Source organism: Parasteatoda tepidariorum, chromosome 4, assembly GCF_982258835.1.
Source record: "Parasteatoda tepidariorum strain Cologne lab strain chromosome 4, Ptep-v5.0, whole genome shotgun sequence".
In the NCBI taxonomy this organism is placed as follows: Eukaryota; Metazoa; Arthropoda; class Arachnida; order Araneae; family Theridiidae; genus Parasteatoda; species Parasteatoda tepidariorum.
Genome location: NC_141758.1, coordinates 84,093,272 through 84,118,032, shown reverse-complemented (window position 1 = coordinate 84,118,032; position 24,761 = coordinate 84,093,272). Strand labels below are relative to the sequence as shown.

General features: G+C 28.5%; 3 protein-coding genes across 3 annotated transcripts in view; 2 read left to right on the top strand and 1 right to left on the bottom strand.

Moving 5' to 3' along the window:
- LOC110283343 (uncharacterized) overlaps positions 1 to 15,025 on the bottom strand; it is a 60,900-nt gene extending 45,875 nt beyond the window's left edge. The window contains exon 1 of the mRNA XM_087161498.1: positions 14,774 to 15,025. The gene's annotated coding sequence lies outside the window, so the exon portion shown is untranslated. The remainder of the gene's footprint in view (positions 1 to 14,773) is intronic.
- On the top strand, positions 1,652 to 9,845 carry LOC147811849 (uncharacterized). Its single transcript, XM_087161500.1, has one exon. The coding sequence runs from the start codon at positions 1,748 to 1,750 to the stop codon at positions 7,067 to 7,069; it is 5,322 nt and encodes a 1,773-aa protein (XP_087017626.1). The 5' UTR covers positions 1,652 to 1,747; the 3' UTR covers positions 7,070 to 9,845.
- Positions 15,026 to 18,203: 3,178 nt separating the features above from the next.
- LOC107446203 (uncharacterized) overlaps positions 18,204 to 24,761 on the top strand; it is a 34,454-nt gene continuing 27,896 nt past the window's right edge. Inside the window, exon 1 of the mRNA XM_087162246.1 lies at positions 18,204 to 18,491. The gene's annotated coding sequence lies outside the window, so the exon portion shown is untranslated. The remainder of the gene's footprint in view (positions 18,492 to 24,761) is intronic.

The following is a 24,761-nucleotide window of genomic DNA, read 5'->3' as shown; positions in this document are numbered from 1 at the left end:
TCTCAATCAGAGTCAATGTGGGAATCAAGGGCTAGTACACAAACTATGTATACCTCCGCGCAATCTCTTCAACAGGGTTACTTTTCGAAATTATTTGGTGAAAATTAAATTCTAGCCAAGCATTTCAAGCGCATGCGCAGTTGCTCAGCCGGTTGTACCCACAGACATAAGTGTTTTACTTCTGTCAAATGTGGGCGTGGCACAGCTGGAGGAGCGTTTGTTTACATTTTGAAATTGAAATTTAACAACTTTAAATTTAAGTAAATACATAAAACTATACATCATTGGAAAGCTCTTGAATAGGAGATTTCAAAAATGTGAAAATCTCAGAATCGATTTTTTGAAGGTTGGGTGGGTACTGACTCCCTTAACTTGGAAAAAAAAACGTGTTTTATTTATTTCCAGTATAACTATTTCGTGTTTTGTCTTGGAAATTCATAAAAAACTGCAATACAGTTTTTCCAATCTTTTATAATTCAAAGAGATTTTTTCAGTAGTAAATAACAGAAATATTCCAAATCGCCATGTTCAGACCTTGCCCTCCTCTCCCCTACTGTTTTCTACGCAACTACGGAGTTTCTAAGTTTAATAATATTCGCGCAACAAAACGAAATGTAACGCAAAGCAAAAAAGGAAAAATGAGAAAGGCTTCTCGAAAAAAACCTCTAACTTTAAAGAACATTGGAATTTCATAAAATATTCGAGTTAAGTTCATAAAAAAAACATGACCTTGTTAGTATGTAAATTAATTTCAAATCAATAGTTGCATTCCTGCTGTCTGCAGAGCGTCTCGCTTGTTCTTTGTAACAGTTTAAATAGTTCGTTTTTTTGCAACAGGTTAGAAAATTCTTGAAATAATCATTGAATACTGAATTTTTTATTTCTTCGTGATTTTTAATTTCCAAGTAAAATATACCTTACGCAGCAAAGCAAAATGTAACATTAAATTGAGTCTCCCAAAACAGGGGTGTTGACCCTTACGATTTTATAATATAGTGAGGGTTTTGTCACTTCATTTTATCGCTTTTATCACTTCAGTTTATCACTTTCATCACTTCAAATTTTATTTTGCATCATGTTAAATATTATACTGTAAATCATGAATCAAGAGAGTGTTCCATGTTTTATTATTATTTTTATTTATTCATTTATTCTTATTTAGTCACTTTAAAAATAAAATGTGGTTTTAGCCAAAATATTTCAATATTTTTAAAGCACAAAAACAAATTTCTATACTTCAATTTTTTTTTCGCAATGTTAAATTTTATATTTTCAATTATATAATTTAAATTTATATATTTAATAACTTGTATAATTATGTAATTAATTATATAATTAAAATATTAATTTATAATTTTTATATTATAAAAAAATTAAAAGAGGGGTTTTTTTATGTGAATTTTTAGTCTAATTTTATCCCCTAAAGAAGACTTTTTATTTTATTTTTGAGAACTAAGAACAAAAATTACCTTTTTCATTTTTTTATGTTGTAAAAAGAGATCTTTAAATTTATGTAAACAAAAATTTGACCCGAAAATTTTTTTTATTTGGAAAAAATATTGAAATATTTTAGCTAATGCGATGTAATCTAGCAAATTTCTATTTGTTTAAGGTAGTATTGTCGAAAAATAATTGATATTTTTCTAGGTAAACAAGATAACTAAAATCTGATATTTGCGTCTTGGTTTGATAATGAAGAAAACAAGACATATATGACTTTTTCAAACGTAGCTCTAACAATTTGAAAATGGCTCTTCCCTACAGTGAAAAATTAAAAGCAGTTAATTTGGAATTAAATAATGAAAACTTTATATCAACCATTCAATCAGCTCTAGATAACAGTCATGCAAGAGTTATTTGTCTTGATAGATGCCTTTATCCGAGTGATTATCTCTTGGCAGAATTTTCCTCTCGAGTATATGAGGAAGAAAAAAGCTGTTTACATCCACTGGAACAAATATGGAATGAAACTAAACTGGATAAAAAAGAAAAAACAATATTCGAGGATAAAGAAAAATGGATCTTATTAACAACAGCAAAAAATTCTGGTGATGGTTATTTTGGCGCCGCATACTGGAATCCCGATGACCAGCAAGTTGTTATTGCCCACAAAGGCACAAATCCAAAGAGCGTGAATGATCTTTGGACGGATTATGAAGGTATTTTATCGAATGAATACACTTCTCAAATGAGTTCTGCGGTTTCTTTTGCCAATAATATTGCGGTCGAACTGGAAAAACTCAATGAAAAACACTCAGTGTATTTGACTCTGTCAATTACTGGACATTCTTTGGGAGGTTGGTTGGCACAAATAACTGCTTTTTCTACCCAATACCTTATAACAGGTAAAAACGGGTATTTCGTTAAAAGCAAAAAAGAAGGCTTTCATACACATACAGTAATTTTCGACAGTCCTGGTTGCAAAGACATGTTGTTAAAAATGGAAAGTGACTTTGATGTACGCTACAGCGGTAAAGCCCATTCATCTTTTTTCTTGGATGTAACAATTTACCTATCCGCACCAAATTTGGTGAACACTCTTCACTCCCATCTGAATGTTGGTAATTTATATCGGGAGTTTATTGAAGATTTACCTCAAAGAACATCTAGTTGGGATCTGTTCGAATACACAAAGGAAACTCACAATATGAAGAACATAAAAAAGGTATTTGTTCAACAACAGTTAATGGACAAAATTAAAAATAAGAGCCCAATGGAGAAGATAAGGAAAATAATAGATTGGCCGCTAGTGAAAGAAGGATTAGGAGGTATAATAGTTAAAAAATTATTTTCCATATTTACTACTAACCAGAATGATTACGAACTTTTCCATAAATTAGCTGATTGTAGTAACTGTTATAATCCACCTCCAGATGATAGCGAATATTGTACTCTTCGTTATCAAGTTCAGAGTGTGGAAAAAGGAGAATGTAGTGCTAATATTTTTACGCAATCAGAGTTTGATTTTTTGGATGGATGTCACAGATTAAAGCAATTCTCGATGTTTTATATTACAGAGGACTTATTTATTTTACTAGATCAAAAATCAAAAGGAGCAATTAATAAGGATAAAGTAGAAGAAATACTGCAAGGTATAGAAATGAAACAAGGTGTTGGGAGAGGTGTTATTAAATGCGGGTCGGACAAAGAACTGCAGATATTGATTGTTTATGTTAAGACTATTTTGTTCATTTTTCCAAATATGCGTAGTGAGATAAAATCTAAGTTCAAGAATTTGGATGTTTTGCACGACGTTTTCAAAAAATTGTCTCGCGATTATCTTCAATCTATTGAGTATATAAAAATTAAGGAGTCGACCCTGGAATTTCTCGATGATTTCTTAAAAAACGAAAATTTGCAATTTTTACAACTAATATGTAAAGTGGACTCTACAATAGAAATGAAAAAAATACAAAAGTTTCTAAAGGAGACGAAAAATGACTACAAAATTGAAAAAACTCTTTATTTTAGTCTGAAGCAGCTTGAAAATTTACAGCAGATTATTTCACACAATGACTTTCTGAAGCAATCAAAGAAGGAAGTTTCTATGCTGTTTGTAGTTGAAAGTAAAACTGAATCATGGAAAAATTCCAAACAATTAATATTGAATTATTTCAGAAAACTATTCACTGCTTTCAAAAGCAAACCAAACCTTAAGTTTATTTTGGTTTCTCAAAAGAGAATTGAGTTAGAGTATTATTTAGAAGATGATACTATTTTTTATTGTGAAAAGGAAGATCACTCAAAAATTAAATTTGAAGATTTAGCAGATGATACACAGACACAACTTTTAAAGAAAGAAATCATTTTTCAAAGTGAAAAGGTTCAATTAGGTGCATTAATAACAAACGAATTAAAACCTCTAGTTGATGAGGGAACGTTGTCTAAACTCATCAGCAATGACACGATAGAGATTGGTAAAACACTTTCTGATATAGGTGATGTTGAGAGTTACTACATTGATCGAACTTTTAATCATCATTCATTTATTAAAAAAGAAATCGAAACGGAATTCGGAATTTATATTACATATAATGATAAAATTAAAACATCTGAGCTGAAACAAGATCAAGATATCGTGCTTATTTCTGAAACAGGTGAAAGTTTTAATAAATTGTGCAGTGAATTTGAAAATCATAATATTCATTGGTTGAAAGAAGTAGAAAGAGTATATATGTGGCAGAAATCCCGCGGAAATCTATCAAGTTTGCGTGAGTATATAGACCGAGACAAAGTTTCTGAAGGTGAAGTAGCAGGAAATATTGCAATTATAAATGCAGTATCTGGGGCAGGTAAATCCACAGTTTTGACTAAACTGGCACTTAAGATGAAAAAACTTGATAGTTCCTTGTGGGTTGTAAGAATTAATTTGAATGATTATACGGAAAAACTAGCTAATGCAACATTCAGTGATAAAAATGAAGGAATGCTTAAATTTATGGTTGACATAGCTGGTCTGAACACATCACTGGAAAAAGAATTATTTAAGCACAGACTGCATACTTCGGGTAAAATCGCTTTATTGTTTGATGGATTTGATGAGATTGTTCCTAGATACAAGGAAAAGATTGCTGAACTGCTAAAAGCGTTGAAGCATTCAAAAGTAGAGAAACTCTGGATAACTACTCGTCCACACATGAAACATGAATTAGAAGACATATTAAGTGTACTATCGTATAACCTAAGGCCCCTATCTAGAAAAGATCAGGTGATGCTTATTGAAAGATATTTGTGTAAGTTTCTGGGAAAAACCTATAGAGAGAAAATTGAGGCTTATGCCAGCAGATTACTTGACTGTGTGTTGCAACCTGTTTCTGATAAGAATAGAAAGTTTACAGGAGTGCCATTGCATACAAAAATGCTGGCAGACGCATTTCAAGAAGAATTTAAAATCTCTCTTACGCATCTAACCCAAAGGGATTCAATTTTTTCAAAAAAGTTAAATCTAATGAGCCTATATGAAACCTTTGTAGAAAACAAGTACAAAAGACATCTTTCAGAAAAGCAGATATTGGATCTAACGAAATCAGGTTCAGAGTATGAAACACTTTACTCCTCTTTCATGAAGAAATATTCGTTATTAGCTTTAAGTGCACTTTTCTGGGAAAATGATTTAATTCAGTTTCTTGACGAAAGGGAGTTGAGAGAAATCCAAATTTATAAGGAACAAGTAGTTGAAGGAAAAGAAAACTCTGGCTTCATTAGTCACACTGCCATTTCAAAGCCAATTTTCATTCATTACAGTTTCTCTGAATATTTTGCCGCACTGTTTTTCTCCAAAAATATAGAACGAGACAAAATAAAAAAATATTTTTGTGATCATATTTATGGAAAAGAACATGATCTAACCAATACTTTCTTCGATTACATGGTAGCTTGTGATGGAGATAACAATGAGGTGCACATTGCTGTTTTAAACAATGATGAAGAAAAAGTTAAACAATTATTGTCAGACTCAAACAAAGTTGCAGACTTTGTTAATGCTATAGATACAGTAGGAAGAACAGCAATTCACTTAACTGCGGCTTATGGATACTTTGATATGACATTGACTTTGCTGGATCATAATTTTACTGTCGAGGTTGAAGACCAGTTTCTTGGTTGGAGGCCTCTAAGATATGCTGATAAAGGTGGTCATTGGGATACTGTTGAAATACTATTAACAAATGGTGCAAATGCTGATGACATGTATGAAGCAATGAAACGACTTGATAGTTATAGTGCTGAAGCCCCAACGAAAACTTTGTTTCACAGTGCAGCAGAAAAAGGGCTATTAAATGTTCTAAATACTCTCATAAATAGGAAGAAACATTTAATAAATGCATTCGATTATAGGAAACAAACTCCTCTTCATTATGCTGTAAATAAGGCTATTGCTGAGCTCTTAATAAAAAGCGGTGCAGGCATTGAAGTTAAAGGCTCGTGGGATGAAACACCTTTGTTCTCAGCTAAGAGTAAGGATGTAGTTGAGTATCTAATTTCCCAAAGTGCAAACATTAACGGTACAAATAAATTAGGAAATACTCTTCTGCATGAAGCTGTTACGAAAAGTAAAGACATTGTCGAGATTTTATTATCACATGGCGCTGATATAGAAGCAAAAAGAAAATACAACGGTGAAACGCCAATATTCTTTGCTGAAACTAAAGAGATAGTTGAATTTTTAATTTCGCGAGGTGCTAATGTTAACGCTAGAAACAGCTTAGGAGATACACCGTTACACAAAGCTGTTCAGAAAAGTAAGGAGATTGTCGATGTTTTAATATCACACGGAGCTGATATCGAAGCTAAAGGCTTCATAAATAAAACACCCCTGTTCTCAGCTAATAGCAAGGAGGTGGTTGAATTTTTAATTGCACAAGGTGCTGATGTTAACGCTAGATGTAAATATGGCTCTGCACCTTTACATATAGCTGTTAAAAGAAGCAATGAGATAGTTACAGTTCTAATTGCACAAGGTGCTGATGTTAACGCTCAATGTAAATCTGGGAAAACACCTCTACACGAAGCTGTTTCAGAAAAAAAGGAGATTGTTGAAGTTTTGTTATCACACGGTGCTGATATTGAAGCTAAAGATGAGGATGGTAGAACACCTCTATTCTCAGCTAAAAGAGTTGAAATAGTTGAGATGCTAATAGCAAAAGGAACAGATATTAAAGTAAAAGACTACTTTGAGAACACATTTTTGCACGAAGCTGTTAAGATAAGTATGAAGATTTCCAAGCTTTTAATATCACACGGTTCTGACATAGAGGCTAAAAATAGAGATGGTAGAACACCTCTGTTCTTTGCTAATAAATTGGTAATCGAACTTTTGATTTCATTAGGTGCTGACGTAAACGCCAAAGACAGATTTGGAAAAACAGCTCTGTTCGTGGCTATTGCAGAAAATAAGCAGATAGTCGACCTTCTAGTATCACAGAAAGTTGATATCGTAACAAAAATTAAAGATGGTGGAACACCTCTTTCCTCTGCTATCAGAAGAAATAAGGAGTTAGTCGAGTTTTTAACTTCAAGAGGCGCAGATGTTAACGCAAATTACACATTTTGGAACATATCTCTGAGTTAAGAGAGGAATCGGTAGAAAAGCTAGTAAACTTTAAGCTCTTTGAATCTCTGAATGCAGAGAATTATCAGGTTAAATTATGCAACAATGATGCGTTTAGAAAAACCTTGACAATAATTTGCTAAGAACAAAAACTTTAATTCACTGTACTAGGAAAAGTTTCCTAATTTCAAACCTAATCTGTATAATCATGGCACTTTTAATTTTGTCCTGTTGACACCTGTTTAATTTTATTTAGCTTTCGAAAGTCGGCAACATTCGATTACGTCATAGCTCCTGATAGCTTAAGTAATTTTCTCATTCCTCCAGCATATTCCAACTATTCCCTCCAAAAACTTATCCAGGGAAGAGTCAAGAAGTTATTTGGCAAAGTAGCAGAACTTAACTCAATGGAGTAAGTCTTCAGCACTATCTTCATAAATCCAAATTTGTCTGTGACTCCATTTCAGTCAACCATAGATTATTACTGTGAAAACTTTATATAACCTAAACTTATATTGAACGAACAATGACACTAGAATCAGGTGAAATACATCTTATTCAGTCTGTAATCAACTAACAGATATAAAGTCTTCACTTTTTGTTCTGTGCAGAATTCTCCCAATTTCATTATTTCTAGTTTTGATAAAATTGCTTAGAAATTTATTTTTTTAAAAAAGAAGTCTTAATTAGTTTTTTCTCATTATTTTGTACTTATCTGAGATTAAAAATAATCTGCACAGCCTGTGATAATCTGCAGAATTCGTTGTTGTGCTGGAGAGCTTTTAGGTATGAAAATGAATGTAAAGTACACATTGCAGTTTTAAACAATGACAGAAATAAAGTATTACAGCTATTAGAGGGATGCGTCGAGAGAAATTTTACTAATTCTAGAGATGAAGTCGTAAGAACAGCGCACCACTTAGCTGCTGCATATGGGTAACTGAATATCGTGAAGCTTCTATTGAATAGTGGATTCAGTGCCGATGCAAGAGACATATTTGATTGGAGTCCCTCAAGGTATGCTGATAAATTTGAGCATAAAGAAATTGCTGAATTACTCAAAAGTTTTTCGTAAACAAGGCTACCTTTGAAACATCAAACACTATATTAAAGTTTTAGAGAATGAAATTGCTTGTTAACCTTAAATACAGTTCCTATCATTATGCTGCTCTACAGCTTATCAGGAACTTGCTAATTTTTAAATAAAAATGCTGAAACTCGTTTAAAAGATGTATATCATAGTAATCTTTTACTATCTGTAAGAATTTAAAGTTGTTTATCAGGAATCGGAGAAACAATGTCACCAGAAAGTAGTTCATTTTAAAATCATTTATAGAGCGAGTTATCTACAAACTGAAAAAAATGGCTATTTCTTTGTCAATCTGACTACGATACATTTAGGTTCAAAAGAAAAAGTTTTAAAATCATATTAATAAGTAGGAAATCAAGCTCAAATGGCAGAAAATAAATTAAACTTAAAACTTTTCAAGTAGTGGTTTTTAAGATGTCGTAGTCTTAAAACTCCTTTAGAAGGACGTTAAACAAATGTTTAAATCAGATGTAATTACTTCTTTATAATTTGTACATGATTTCGACCTATTAAGTGATGATAAAAAAAACTTTGTTCTGATGTTCAACGCATAAACATATTTTTATTTAACCTTTAAGTCGCACTTGGTATATACAATAAAATATTCAATAATTTTACCACGATGTCTCCTCAGGTTATAAAGTCTAATTATAATGTATTTATAGTATAATTAAACTGTTTTTGTAAATTAAAATCCAAATACTCCAATGTATCTCGTAGGAATGTTGCGTAAGTTTGGTTAGGCTTTCCTGCATTAAATAAATAAATAATAATCTACTTATATTACATAGTAAACTTCTATATTATGCTACTGGTGTACATTAAGCAGCTAAGTTTGTATTATTTTTGTATTAGTATTAAAATAATATGAAGACAATGTTGTAAAGTCTATCTCTTGTGTTTACTTTTAATAATATTTTATTAATCAAATTGATTTGAAAATGTTAAATATTTATTGCTAACATAGAGTGTGTGATAATGAAATCTGAGTATAAATTAAATTTTTAAATTGGCCTAACAGAAAGATATAATATAAATTCAGAATCTGCCAATGGCAATATTTGTTATAACAGTCTTTTGTTTTTGGGGATTTGATGTATGAGTTGTAGTTTCGAGTTGCAAGGAAATAGAGTCTGCAAATTTTCGAAACTGGAACTTGTCATTTAAATTCAGAGTCTAATAATGACAATACTTGTTACAACAATTAATTTTTTTCTAAGTTAAAAGCTGGATGTGACGTAATGACATTTATAGTCAAAGAGTTATAATTAATTCTTTGAAAATAAATATGATGTTAAATGACATAGAATGCTTATTGTTTCGGTTTAACTTTTTTTTGTAAAATTTTGATTCACTTTTTTTTATAACATCGCATTTTTTTTAACATTACATTATCATATTTATAAATAAAAAAAGAAAGAAGCCCAAATTAAAACCAGGGAATTTAATTGATAGAAGAGGCATTTTTATATTTGTAGAATGTCTAAAAAGAAATAATTTGTAAAAAATCAAAGCATGAAAGTTCTGTATTAAAAATGTTAATACAATAATTTAGAATCTATTTTAACAGTAGAATAAAATTTCAATTTGTGTTATGTAAGAGATTGTAAAAAATTGGTGTTTAGTTTTCATGTCAGTCTTGAATGTCAAGGAATAAATTGTTTGGTAACCAACATCTTATTGTTTGCGCCTTTTTTGATTACTGTAAAGACTTTTATAGGTTTTACTTTTGAAAAATCATACTTCTTTTCATGAAAATGAAAATATAATAAATTATTCATCATATGTTTTTGTTTTTTCCTCCAATAAACTAAAGGCGAGTCAAAAGAATAATTAATATCAAAAATCCGAATCCGCAGAAAAAAAGTCATGTATTTACAGAAAAAGTAGGTATTTGTTTCTGTTTTTGTAACTTAATTTAGCTTTAAATAATTAGCATATTTGCAGTCCACTCTTTAAACCATTAAGATAAGCTAGTTCTAAAGATTAGTTACTTCCGGTTCATAGTTAGTTCCTTCAATTCTCGGTTCAATTCTTTTTTTTATTTTCCACTGTATCTCCTTCTAGAAAAACGTTTTTTCATTTATAGTAGTAACAATTGCATTTATTGAACTAAAGGTGCGAACATGTATTCAATGCAATTTTATTTTATTTAGAATTATACATATACAGTGAAACCACCAGGAAAGTTGACCTTCTTTATTTGCAACCGCTTTTTTGAGGCCCGGATTTTTTTTCCATAGACTTTGTATTTGAGAAAACTTTTGCAGAGACCATCAAAATCTCCTCCAGCGACAGTGCAAACCTCTGCACAAAATGAGGAAGAGGTCAAATATGGAAACACGAAAAAATAATAACAAAATAAATAAGTAGATTCAAATGTATTCAAAATATTTGTATCTCACATATAACAATAGTTTTGAAAGAAAGTGACAAAAGTCAGAGAGCACTAAAGACGAAAATTTGTTTTTAGAGTTAAAACCTAAATTTAAAAAAAAATCATTTTTGAAAAAACTAAGAATCTGAAACAAAGAAACAGCTTTTCATTTTAAAGCAAAAAAATTTTTATGATGTAAAATTGAATGCAAACTATAAAAACATAATTGTTCATTTATTTAAATTCTATAATTCATGATTATTAAATTTGTTTCACACATAATTAAAGGTCTTTTTTATTGATACTAAATTTTATTCATTAATCCTTTTTTCATGAGGCCAACATAAGTGGAATTTCCGCACCAAGATAATGACACTGGCAAAAAATTAAAGTGCTCGCAAGAAATCGTATGTATCTTCGATATCATTTTGAAATGAATGAAAGTAAACACTAGGAACGACCAATCTCCATTAACGACCCTTTACTGTAGAACAGAGAGTGGTCACTCCCCAGAGATTGTACTGTAGTTTAAAATAAAATAGTATTGAAAGAAAACCTTTTGCACCTCTTTTTAAAAAGGTAATAAAAAAAGAGGCATAAACATGTATTCAATACAATTTAATATTATTTATAACTATATATTAAGTTGAAAATAAAACAGTTTTGAATAAAAAACTTTTACTCCTCATTTTTAATAGGGCAATAAAAAAGAGGTATAAACATGCATTCAATACAATTTTATTTTATTTATAGCTGTATATTAAGTTGGAAATAAAATAGTTTTGAATGAAAAACTTTTACTCCTTATTTTTAATAGGATAATAAAAAAAGAGGAATAAACATGCATTCAATACAATTTTATTTTATTTATAGCTGTATATTAAGTTGAAAATAAAATAGTTTTGAATGAAAAACTTTTACTCCTTATTTTTAATAGGATAATAAAAAAAGAGGAATAAACATGCATTCAATACAATTTTATTTTATTTATAGCTGTATATTAAGTTGAAAATAAAATAGTTTTGAATGAAAAACTTTTACTCCTTATTTTTAATAGGATAATAAAAAAAGAGGAATAAACATTTATTCAATACAATTTTATTTTATTTATAACTATATATTAAGTTGAAAATAAAATAGTTTTGAATGAAAAACTTTTACTCCTTATTTTTAATAGGATAATAAAAAAAGAGGAATAAACATTTATTCAATACAATTTTATTTTATTTATAGCTGTATATTAAATTGAAAATAAAATAGTTTTGAATGAAAAACTTTTACTCCTTATTTTTAATAGGATAATAAAAAAAGAGGAATAAACATGTATTCAATACAATTTTATTTTATTCATAGCTATATATTAAGTTGAAAATAAAATAGCTTTGGAAGAGAAACTTTTACTCCTCATTTTTAATAGGGTGATAAAAAAGAGGTGTAAACATGTATTCAATACAATTTTATTTTATTTATAACTATATATTAAGTTGAAAATAAAATAGTTTTGAATGAAAAACTTTTGCTCCTCATTTTTAATAGGATAATAAAAAAGAGGTATAAACATGCATTCAATACAATTTTATTTTATTTATAGCTGTATATTAAGTTGGAAATAAAATAGTTTTGAATGAAAAACTTTTACTCCTTATTTTTAATAGGATAATAAAAAAAGAGGAATAAACATGCATTCAATACAATTTTATTTTATTCATAGCTATATATTAAGTTGAAAATAAAATAGCTTTGGAAGAGAAACTTTTACTCCTCATTTTTAATAGGGTGATAAAAAAGAGGTGTAAACATGTATTCAATACAATTTTATTTTATTTATAACTATATATTAAGTTGAAAATAAAATAGTTTTGAATGAAAAACTTTTGCTCCTCATTTTTAATAGGATAATAAAAAAGAGGTATAAACATGCATTCAATACAATTTTATTTTATTTATAGCTGTATATTAAATTGAAAATAAAATAGTTTTGAATGAAAAACTTTTACTCCTTATTTTTAATAGGATAATAAAAAAAGAGGAATAAACATGTATTCAATACAATTTTATTTTATTCATAGCTATATATTAAGTTGAAAATAAAATAGCTTTGGAAGAGAAACTTTTACTCCTCATTTTTAATAGGGTGATAAAAAAGAGGTGTAAACATGTATTCAATACAATTTTATTTTATTTATAACTATATATTAAGTTGAAAATAAAATAGTTTTGAATGAAAAACTTTTACTCCTCATTTTTAATAGGATAATAAAAAAGAGGTATAAACATGCATTCAATACAATTTTATTTTATTTATAGCTGTATATTAAATTGAAAATAAAATAGTTTTGAATGAAAAACTTTTACTCCTTATTTTTAATAGGATAATAAAAAAAGAGGAATAAACATGCATTCAATACAATTTTATTTTATTTATAGCTGTATATTAAGTTGAAAATAAAATAGTTTTGAATGAAAAACTTTTACTCCTTATTTTTAATAGGATAATAAAAAAAGAGGAATAAACATTTATTCAATACAATTTTATTTTATTCATAGCTATATATTAAGTTGAAAATAAAATAGCTTTGAAAGAGAAACTTTTACTCCTCATTTTTAATAGGGTGATAAAAAAAAGAGGTGTAAACATGTATTCAATACAATTTTATTTTATTTATAACTATATATTAAGTTGAAAATAAAATAGTTTTGAATGAAAAACTTTTACTCCTCATTTTTAATAGGATAATAAAAAAGAGGTATAAACATGCATTCAATACAATTTTATTTTATTTATAGCTGTATATTAAATTGAAAATAAAATAGTTTTGAATGAAAAACTTTTACTCCTTATTTTTAATAGGATAATAAAAAAAGAGGAATAAACATGTATTCAATACAATTTTATTTTATTCATAGCTATATATTAAGTTGAAAATAAAATAGCTTTGGAAGAGAAACTTTTACTCCTCATTTTTAATAGGGTGATAAAAAAGAGGTGTAAACATGTATTCAATACAATTTTATTTTATTTATAACTATATATTAAGTTGAAAATAAAATAGTTTTGAATGAAAAACTTTTGCTCCTCATTTTTAATAGGGTAATAAAAAAGAGGTGTAAACATGTATTCAATACAATTTCATTTTATTTATAGCTATATATTAACTTGAAAATAAAACAGCTTGGAATAAAGACTTTTACTCCTCATTTTTAATAGGGTAATAAAAAAACATGTATTCATAACATGTATTCAATAGAATTTTATTTTAATAACTATATATTAAGAACCTTAGGACCTTAGGTACAATATTTTCGAAAATATAAAATGTATCCCATATTTTATTACATATAGAAAAGTTATTCTGACTGTTGATAGATATTTTAAAAATGATTTAAATATAAGAAGTTCATAAAATGTTCATGTGCATGTTCCTTAACTTTAACTCCCTTTTGCTCATGACAAAATATTTATAAAGTTGTAAGCAACAAACACAGTGAAGTTTAAAATAAAATACAAAATATGTTTTTTATACTCAACAGAATGCAAAATACAACATCTCAAGTATCATGGCAATTTTATTTAAATAAAAATTCAAATTAACACAAATTTTCTAATATTTACCCTTAAAAGAAAGTTTTACTGAATTATTTTGACAAGTAATCCATAACATAATCATATGATATGGGAAAGTAAATAAAGTCAAAAACTCGGAACAAATAATATAATAATTATAAAATAAGCTTACTTTAATAATTTATATGTATTACTTAAGTGTAAAACTCAAAATTTATACAACAAAACATATGATAGCTTTCAAAATTAATAATATATTTTTAAATATTAAAATAAGAGAAATACACAAAAAATACATTCAAATAGTTCTTAAAATGTATGCAAAATGATTTTCCAAAAAAAAAAAAAAAAGGAACCAAAAAAAAAAAAAAAAAAAAACGTATTTACACCAAATTTTAAAGCAGCTATTAACGGTTTTAGACAATAACAATAAATTATTAATTTTCAAAAACTACTTATTTAGTTAATAATTAGTTAAATATTACTTATTAGTTGTTAAGGAGTTAATTAATTAGTTAGTATTAAATAAAATTTCTAGTTGGAGAACAGCTTAAATATGCTATGTGCTTGTCTTTTCTTTTTGATAAAGAGATAAACAAAAATCAACTTCATGACTCTTTCAGCTGTTTAACATTAAGTAATCTAAACGGAATCAATCTTCCCATAAATTAAATGAAGATGATAATTACTTACCGGGTACAATCCAAAATGTTAATCCAAAATATAATCAACTTGATTTTCATTTAATGAAACTTTTAAACATGCATAATTTTTATTTGAGACCATTTTTTTGAAACTATACTTTCATAGAATCGTCAAAGGAGACTCGTCTGAGAAAATTCACGTTACTTCCTGTTTGATAAGAAAATTTCCTCCCTGTCTACTTTCACATTCAACCTTGAATTAGAATACGAGATTGACGACCTAATTTTTTTTATTTTTTATTATGTAACAAATATTCCCTTCATTAATTTATTTACTTTATGATTTCGCTATGAGTGCACAGCTTTGAGTGGACTTTTTGTCACATAAACCAGTTTCCCGAAAGGAAGAATACGGACATAGGCGAGTTTTTTAAATGCGGTAAAATATTTTGTATTCGCGTGTAAATTACGGGAAAATAGAAAACACTTAATATATTGGCTGTCAATATATTTTGTGAAAATCCTGATTTCAGTTATTTAATCTGAACAAACTTCGATTGATTGTGATGCAATGCTACTAAAGACACACGTATTAAAAAAATTTTTAATGATTGTTAAAATATTTTGGGAAAATTCCAGATTTCAATTATTTAATGTGATCAAACTTTGATTGATTATGAAGCATACACATATATTAAATAATATGTTATTAAAAACACATATATTAAAAAAACTGTAATGTCTGTTAAAATATTTTGTGAAATCCAGATTTCAGTTGTCGTATCTGAACAAACTTTATTCTGTTGTAATGCAATTACACATAAATTTTATTAAAACAAATAAAAGTTTTATTTTTCAAACTAGTTTTTTTTAAATATTTTAATACAAATTTAATCCTATAATCTAACATCTTTTTTAGTACTAATTTGATTGCTTTTTATATAATTAAAAAATATCGAAATATATTTTTGCTTTTAATTTGAGAGTCAGAAAAAATGTATAAAACGGACACCGGTGTCTTATCTACGACTAAGGGTTAAGCCCTTCACTCGAAAAAATATAATTTGCTTTTTAATAATAATAAATAATGGTTTAAAATGAAACTAGGAGGTTTCGTCCCCTCTTCGCTGGAGCTCGCCAACCCCCGGAACTGCTTTCGCAGTTCATTTCGGTTTGCTTCGCAATCCGATGCTCGCTTTGCTCGCTCATTGGATACGTTCTTAACGTCTAACTTTTGTATAATTTTTTGAACACTGAAGTTCCGAAAACTTTTCACTGTAGAAAATTCTAAACCTGTGCATTTCAATATTAATTTGAAATTAAAAACAGTTCGCATATTTTTCTTAATCACACTATTCTAAATTTCAGTTGTTGAGAAAAGTAACTTTTGTAAGTTTTGTTTTAAAGTCTTTCCCACCAAAGGGCTAAAACAATGTGTTGTAAAACAATATGAAATAGTACTGAACGCCGAAAACTGTTGCCAACGCGAGAAAAGAAATATCATCGGCTTTATTGATACATACGTATTAGCGTTTCATATAATATAGATTGGTTAACAATCATAAATTATGAAACATTGAAAGCAAAACAGGCGGACGGAATGAGTGGCGAATAGAGGAGAAAGATGTTATCGCTAAAAATATGTTATGTATAAAGAATATTGCAACCTTTGGCATAAAAATAAGTTTTTTACTCACTAAGTATTTTATACTGTCCAATCACACTTTTAAAACATACTAATTTATGATAATAAGCATTGTCAATAATTGAGTAACACTGTAATACAAAGTAATTGAATAACATTATAAGTAATTGTATAATATTGTAAGTAAATGAAGCATTGCAAGATTGAATGATGTATGCAATTGCACATTCAATGATGTATGCAATTGAATAACTAAAAATAATTCAAGCAGTGTAACTAATTGAATAACACTGTAAGGATTTAAAGCATTGTAAGCAATTGAATAATATAGTAAGTAATTAAATAACATTGTAAGTAAATGAAGCATTAGAAGTATTTAAATATCACTAAAAAGTAATTGAAGCATTGTTAGTAGTTAAAGCAATGCAAAATTATATAGTAGTATAACTAATTTAATTACAAAATCCAGCATAAAATTTACTTTTCCTCAACACAATTTATTTCTTATTAAAGTTATTCAACTGGTTTTGTCGTAGTTTTCTTTTAGAAAGGTTTAATTAAAATTTCAATTTTATTTTTGGTTGGTTTTGGTTTTAATTTTATTTTTGGTTTTATAAAATTGTAAATACAGTTTTTCCATGCCAAAAATAAGTATTATTTACTATACCAGGTGCAAAGACAGATAGCATTGAGGGAAAATTGTGTTGCATTTATACAAACAGTTGGCCTTGCCGAATTTGGATGTGGAGTTTCTGAGATTAGTTTTGCACCTAAAGCTGGAGATTTTTCTTGAAATGACTTTTTTACTTTATTTTTTGTTGAAAATTTCAACTTTAAAAACGTAACAGAAGATCACGTGGATGTTGCGACCAATTTCTAGGGGATTTAGGGAACATCATCTGGATGATTATTGCATAAGAAGGCATGCCCAGAAACGTCGTCATACGCAGCTACGGACGCTTTCCTACTAAAAAGTGTTCAGAAATACACAAAGAAACAGTTCATAATAGGGTGGGACCCTTAGCGGCGTATGACGACATTTCTGAGCATGGATTTCAATGTAATTTCAATCGTGGTCATGTGTCCTTACTCGTGCCTGGAAGTTTGTCGCAACATTTATGCCATCCCGTGTTACATATAACGTTTTTAAACTCTCAAATTTTGACAAAAAATTGACTGAAAATGCCGTTAAAAAGAACTCTAACTAGGAGAGACAATCTGATTGCAAATTTCATATCAACGACAAGAAAAAAATCTCATAAAAAGGTTTTCCAGTGTAATTTATTAGTTTGATATTGATATAACATACATGTAGCAAAATTAGAAAATATAAGGTCCTTAAAAATTGTACATAAAAACTTTTTGTTGTTTAAACTTAAGTGGAATTTTATGCAGATAATACTAAATAGATGGGAATAAGCTGGTAATCAAGTATAACATAAAAGAAATCCTTAAATTTTTGTTGTTTGTGGTGTTTTTCAAATTAGCTTTTCAAATTTTATTATAAACAAATTTAGAGATGTTTTAAAAAAGAAGTCTTATCAATTTACTCCCATTTGTTCGTTTCTTTTTTAAGAAGAGAAGGAAAACATGCATGAAAAATAATCATCAGATGTTGTAATGATCTGCAGCACCCTCTGCTGGTCTGTAAGGGTTTCTGATACTTGACGTATCTAATCAAAACTATTTTATTAGGAAATAAATTTAAATGAAAAAAAAATTGACAATTCTCCTCAAAACGCTATATTTAATCTATTGCAATTTTAAACGAACTTTTATTTTTATAACTGCTTCGATGTTGATAAAAAAATTGAGTCACGTTTGTCTTCCTAGCTTCAAAGTCTATCTGCTTATAAAAATTCATTTTGTTTGTCGCTTAACACTTCTGGTTCTTTCCTTGCATTGCATGTTTCGTTTCGCTTATCAGGTATTGTCATTTATATCAGTTGGATTACTTATCAAGTTTTCATCGTTCGATTAATTGATTTCATTTCCTGTGTTATTTTTGTCAGGTAAAGATAGAGTGTTATTTTGTTTCTTTTAAGCAGTAAAGTATCGCAAGTATGATTTTAGAACTATAATTTACCGTTAAAGGATTATCCTTCTAAAACGGATCTTCTTGGTAAAGTATAGATTTATAATATCTTTTTAAAATGTAGACGGTTGAATTTAAAATTTATGATTCTAACAGTATATATTTTGGAATTTAGAAAATCAAGATAATCGTTTTTTTGAAGTGATATTTGATTCTTGTTTATATTATGTAACTGAATTAAAATGTTTTTAAAATAAATTAAAATTGGTTTTAATTTTCTACTGAAAGTTATAAAATTATTTGCTTGTATTATTTATTTATTTTTTTAGATTTTTATATGCTATTATTACATTTTTGCATACATAAATCAGCTTTAACTCACTGGTTTATTTATTTGCTTACATATCAATTCACCTATTCATTTACTAATTAATGTTCTCTTTAAATTATTATAATTTCCTGATTTAATATTTCAGCAATTCTTTCGCATTCATTGTCTCGCTGATTTTCTGAATCATTCATTAGTCAAATATTCAAACGATATATTAACTGATTTGATTAATTTGATATTGATCTCATTTATTTATTTGATTCTGATTCATTTATTGATTAACTGATTTATTGTTAATTTTCTAAGACTTTCGATAAACTGTTTTGAATAAATTTATAACTAGGGACTTCCCACTAGTTTTTCTCTGAAGAACTTGAAATTACCGATTGGCCAAGACACTTCTTATTTTTGTTAATAATAAGAGAAAAAAAGAATTTCAACAATTCAACTCCTTCGTGGACCTCGAGAAGATTTCTTCCCTTGCACAAGATCGTACAAAATACACCTGTTAGAAGGACAAAATCGCACTGGAAATCGGCATTCCCATTGTCATATCATATATCATATCATATATCATATCATATATCATATCATATATCATATCATATATCATATCATATATCATATCATATATCATATCATATATCATATCATATATCATATCATATATCATATCATATATCATATCATATATCATATCATATATCATATCATATATCATATCATATATCATATCATATATCATATCATATATCATATCATATATCATATCATATATCATATCATATATCATATCATATATCATATCATATATCATATCATATATCATATCATATATCATATCATATATCATATCATATATCATATCATATATCATATCATATATCATATCATATATCATATCATATATCATATCATATATCATATCATATATCATATCATATATCATATCATATATCATATCATATATCATATCATATATCATATCATATATCATATCATATATCATACACACGGCCTTGCCAACATGCTGGAGTCTTTCTGTTATTATTACTATTCCTAACTGTAATTACTTAATTTTACTTTAATGTACTAAGAATTTGATCATCTACATTATTTTGGTTCCTCTAACTGTAACTTACTCTTTGTATTTTTCACACGTAGACAGACTTGTCAATCCTAATTGAAAAGGTGCTAAAAAGCAGCTAAAACCAAAATTGTCTTGATTAAGCAATATATATAAAAACATGAGAGTTTAAATGTAAGCAAAATAATAAGAATGTTAGCAAAAACAGCTTTTCATCACGAGACACGCCGCCTTGCCAACATGATGGAGTCTTTCTGTTATTATTACTACTCCTAACTGTAATTACTTAATTTTACTTTAATGTACTAATAATTTGAACATTTACATTATTTTGGTTCCTCTAACTGTAACTTACTCTTTGTATTTTTCCAACGTAGACAGACTTGTCAATCGTAATTGAAAAAGTGCTAAAAAGCAGCTAAAACCAAAATTGTCTTGATTAAGCAATATATATAAAAACATGAGAGTTTAAATGTAAGCAAAATAATAAGAATGTTAGCAAAAACAGCTTTTCATCACGAGACACGCCGCCTTGCCAACATGATGGAGTCTTTCTGTTATTATTACTACTCCTAACTGTAATTACTTAATTTTACTTTAATGTACTAATAATTTGAACATTTACATTATTTTGGTTCCTCTAACTGTAACTTACTCTTTGTATTTTTCCAACGTAGACAGACTTGTCAATCGTAATTGAAAAAGTGCTAAAAAGCAGCTAAAACCAAAATTGTCTTGATTAAGCAATATATATAAAAACATGAGAGTTTAAATATAAGCAAAAAAAATAAGAATATTAGCAAGAACAGCTTTTCATCAGGAGACACACCGCCTTGCCAACATGCTGGAGCCTTTCTGTCATTATTTCTACTCCTAACTATAATTAATGCCTACCGTTCTGTGTAGGGAACTGTCCTTGCATCAGAAAGATCCTGGGTTCGAATCCCGGGCAAGGTATGGATGTTTCTTTCTCTCTCTCTGTGTTCTATGTCCTTTCTCCTTTGTGTATGAATGTGACTTGCCCTATAAACGGATTGTGGTAGTGTGAATGGCGTAGTAGAAGTCGAATTCCTGGCCATAGATTGCGCCACTGAGAAACAGAAACAATCGCACCCCCACTGCCTAGACAGGTATACGACAAAAAAAAAACTGTAATTACTTAATTTTACTTTAATGTTCTAAGAATTTGATCATTTATATTATTTTCGTTTTTCTAACTGTAACTTACTCTTTGTATTTTTTATAGGTAGACTTGTCAGTCTTTGTTTTTTTAGCGGAATTTTGACTTGGATTTCGCAGGATTTTAATTTTTATTTCAATCTTGGAGTGTTTGATGTGTTTTATTACAGCCTGTTTTAATGGCATTGTATTGAGGTATTATATTGTATATTGTACTGCGGGGCACTGTCAGTTTTTGATTTTACCACAGACAACAGAAAGGTTCCAGCATCTTGGTCCCCTTGTGAAGTGCCGTTTTTGCTAACATACTTGTCTTTAGACTTCTTTTCGCTTGGTATTAAATTGTCAAATTTTTTATTCATATTGCTTAAATAAAACTATTATTATACTACCAGGAGGCTTCGCACCCTGCTCGCTGGCGCTCACCAACCCCCGGAACTGCTTTCACAGTTCATTTCGGATTGCTCCGCAATCCCATGCTCGCTTTGCTCGCTCATTGGATACGTTCTTAAAGTCTAGCTCTTGTATACTTTTATGAATACTGAAGTTCCGAAAACTTTTCACTGTAGAAAATTCTAAACCTGTACATTTCAATATTAATTTGAAATTGCAAACAGTTCACATATTTTTCTTAATCACACTATTCTAAATTTCAGTTGTTGAGAAAAGTAACTGTTGTAAGTTTTGTTTTAAAGTCTTTCCCACCAGAGGGCTAAAGCCATGTGTTGTAAAACAATATGAAATAGAAGTCTGCCACTGAACGCTTTAGGTAAAGCATCGGCTTTGATGAAGATAATTTTGTATTTTTAATTCTCTGAAGGGCGCCACCTTAATAATATGGAATTTGTAAAATAAATGTATGTATTTTTGATTGTTGATGAAGCCCATCATTTTGTATTTTCATCAGTTCAGAAGCAAAACAACTATAAGTTTTTTATTTTATCACAAAAAAATAAAATGCATAAAAAACAAAGAAAAGAGTAAGAAAATGAGTATAGTCATAGAAAAAGTTAAAATTATAATATAGTATTTGTCAGTTAAAATAAAACTTTTTGTTTAAGTCATTGCTAACAATTCAAATTTCTCCGAGGCAAGTATAAATTAAGGTAGTATTGTTAAGTTGAAACACAATATTTTTAGTTTTGATGTGAACAATACAATTCAATTTTTCACAAAAACGATTGTTTCTGTGAAAAATATTATTTCTAATATTTTTCAAAAATATTATTGTCTCTAAATTATATTATTGTCTATACTCTCTCTAAATATTATTTTTTTATGTACACATTTCTAAATGTCGGTATTCAACCACAAAACAACTTAAAGTCCTCAAGTTTAGCATGAAGTTGTAAAATGTAACGAAAGAGGGTCATAGCAATAATGTAAGTAGAAGTAAAGTTAGTACTGTAAAATTAAAACAATATTTTTAATCAATGAGCCAAATTCTTCAAGAAGCAGTTGTAGAAGTAGGTTGTTTATTTAAAACTTTTTATAGAATTTCTTTTAAAACACAATTGTTAGTTTGGACATTTGGCGATACAATACTTTTAGAATTGAAGGATTTGTTACGTCAAGCACTCAAGTATCATAATTTTGATCTAGTTGCGCTTCTATGTCATTTTGATTTATGTTGCTAAGTTAACTTTCAAAAAATTCTATGGCTGGCAACAGCATTTTTATTTTTTAAGTTGTTTATTTTTATTTCTTTTAGAATTCGTTATTTTTTTAGCGAAATGTTTTTTAACCTAACAGAATTCTTTGCCGACTGTTTTCTCTATGAATGAAGAAAATAAAGTAAATATTTAACTGTTGTGAAAAGAATCTTATTTAGTTGTACAAAGTACTTCAGCCAAAATTTGGGAGCCACGTAAGAGAATTATATACATTAGATCAGAAACACATCATTAAAAGGCAGAATGCTTTGATGTTTTCAAAACAAAGCAAACGTTGCCACCGGCGGAAAAGAAATACAGTCAAAATTTGGGAGCCACGTAAGAGAATTATATATAATAGATTATATTATTACATGTCGAATACCAATTCAGTAAGGATTTTGTCCTGTCAATGATTGTTCATTTGATTGAATAGAATTAGCACATTTGACGATAGATTAGACGATATAAGAATTGTAGCACGTAAAGACAGGGACCAAAGAATTGCTACATGTACGGAGATTGTACATTGAAACATGCTTCTCATTTTTTATGGCAAACATTGACCAATAAATTTAATTTTCTTAGTTACTGTGAATGTTTCCTTGGGAAGTGTATTTCCCAGCCCCTAAAATATAAATATAAACGTAAAATTTATAAAAATTAAATATATTTCCTGAAGTTCTATACTTTGGTTGTTGATATAACACAAAACAATAGGGAGAAATTTTAAAAATAAATAAATAACCCTCTAAATAGGGTTAAGGTAATATACCCAGAAACATTCTGCCTGATGACAACTGCACCTATCGAAGATAAACAACTGAAATCAAATGCACCAATCTAAGATAAACATCTGAAATCAAATACACCAATCTAATCACGTGACTAACCGTTTTACTATCTTTATTTACACTTTTTTGGTGTACCCGCACAAAAGAACGGAGTTCTCATCAATCTCGTAACAAGTTGCATAACATTATGGCTTAGAATTTGCGTTTATTTTAAGCTTAGAGATAATCATAATCATTTATTTAGTTTACATTTTGTTGGCATCGACCTTTTGCAAATTAGAATGGTTAAGAACAACCCTGTCACTTTAAATGCTATGCTGTTTATACAGTGAAAAAGCTTAACACAAAAAATGATGGCAACTAATTAACTTCAAAATAGTGTCTCACTACACAAACCAAGGATAGTTCCTGGTGTAGTAAAACACGAGTATATTCTTTTACATTTTTTTGTGTGAAATAGCCGACGCCAATTTTTGTAATCAGTAGCATTAATATTTATAACTGTAAGATAAAATACACATAAAAGTCAGTAAAGTTATTTCTATGATATAAACTAAGTGTAAGAATTATTAACTTAGAAGGCATGTGCAAACTAATTCGTAAAATAAAATAAGTTTGTTAATCATACATACGCGTATATAGGCGAATTTATAGACGAATTTATAGACGAATGTGCAGACAAATATATAAAACAAATGAATTTATAGACGAATTCTAATTAGACTAAACAGAAAAGAAGCGGATATGAATTATACATGAAAAAATCACCTCAAAGTGTTCACAAAGATTTAAAAATTAAAACATTACTATCTTCATGCAAGAACTGAAAACATATATTCATGTTTTAAAGGGAAACCTTTATTTCTGTTGATGTGAAACAGCGCAGCAAATTTTTCAACAAATTCCTTCTGACTCTTTCTTGATTGCAAATGTTACTGGCGATATTCAAAGCGCGTCAGCGTCGATGCATTAGGAGGTGAAAATAATTGTCGTATGGTGTGAAGGAGCAAGAGTTGATGCAACCTCATTATTGGTGTTTAGATTTAACTGACACTCTTTAAATTGTAGCTCGAACTGGTGTTAACCTGAAATAAAGTGTTTCTTCACTGAATGTTTTGGGTTGCTTAACATCATATTCGGAAAGATGTAACGTCACAGTTTATACAGAGTATCACTCATATTATGTTCATTATGTTACATACTTATGTTGTGCCTTTTATTTTTTACAATGCCGTTTCAATCGTTAAAAGTATTTAGATTTCGTTGGGAGTGTCTATGCAGTTTTTAATTCAAATTAATCTGTCGTCAGTCTCC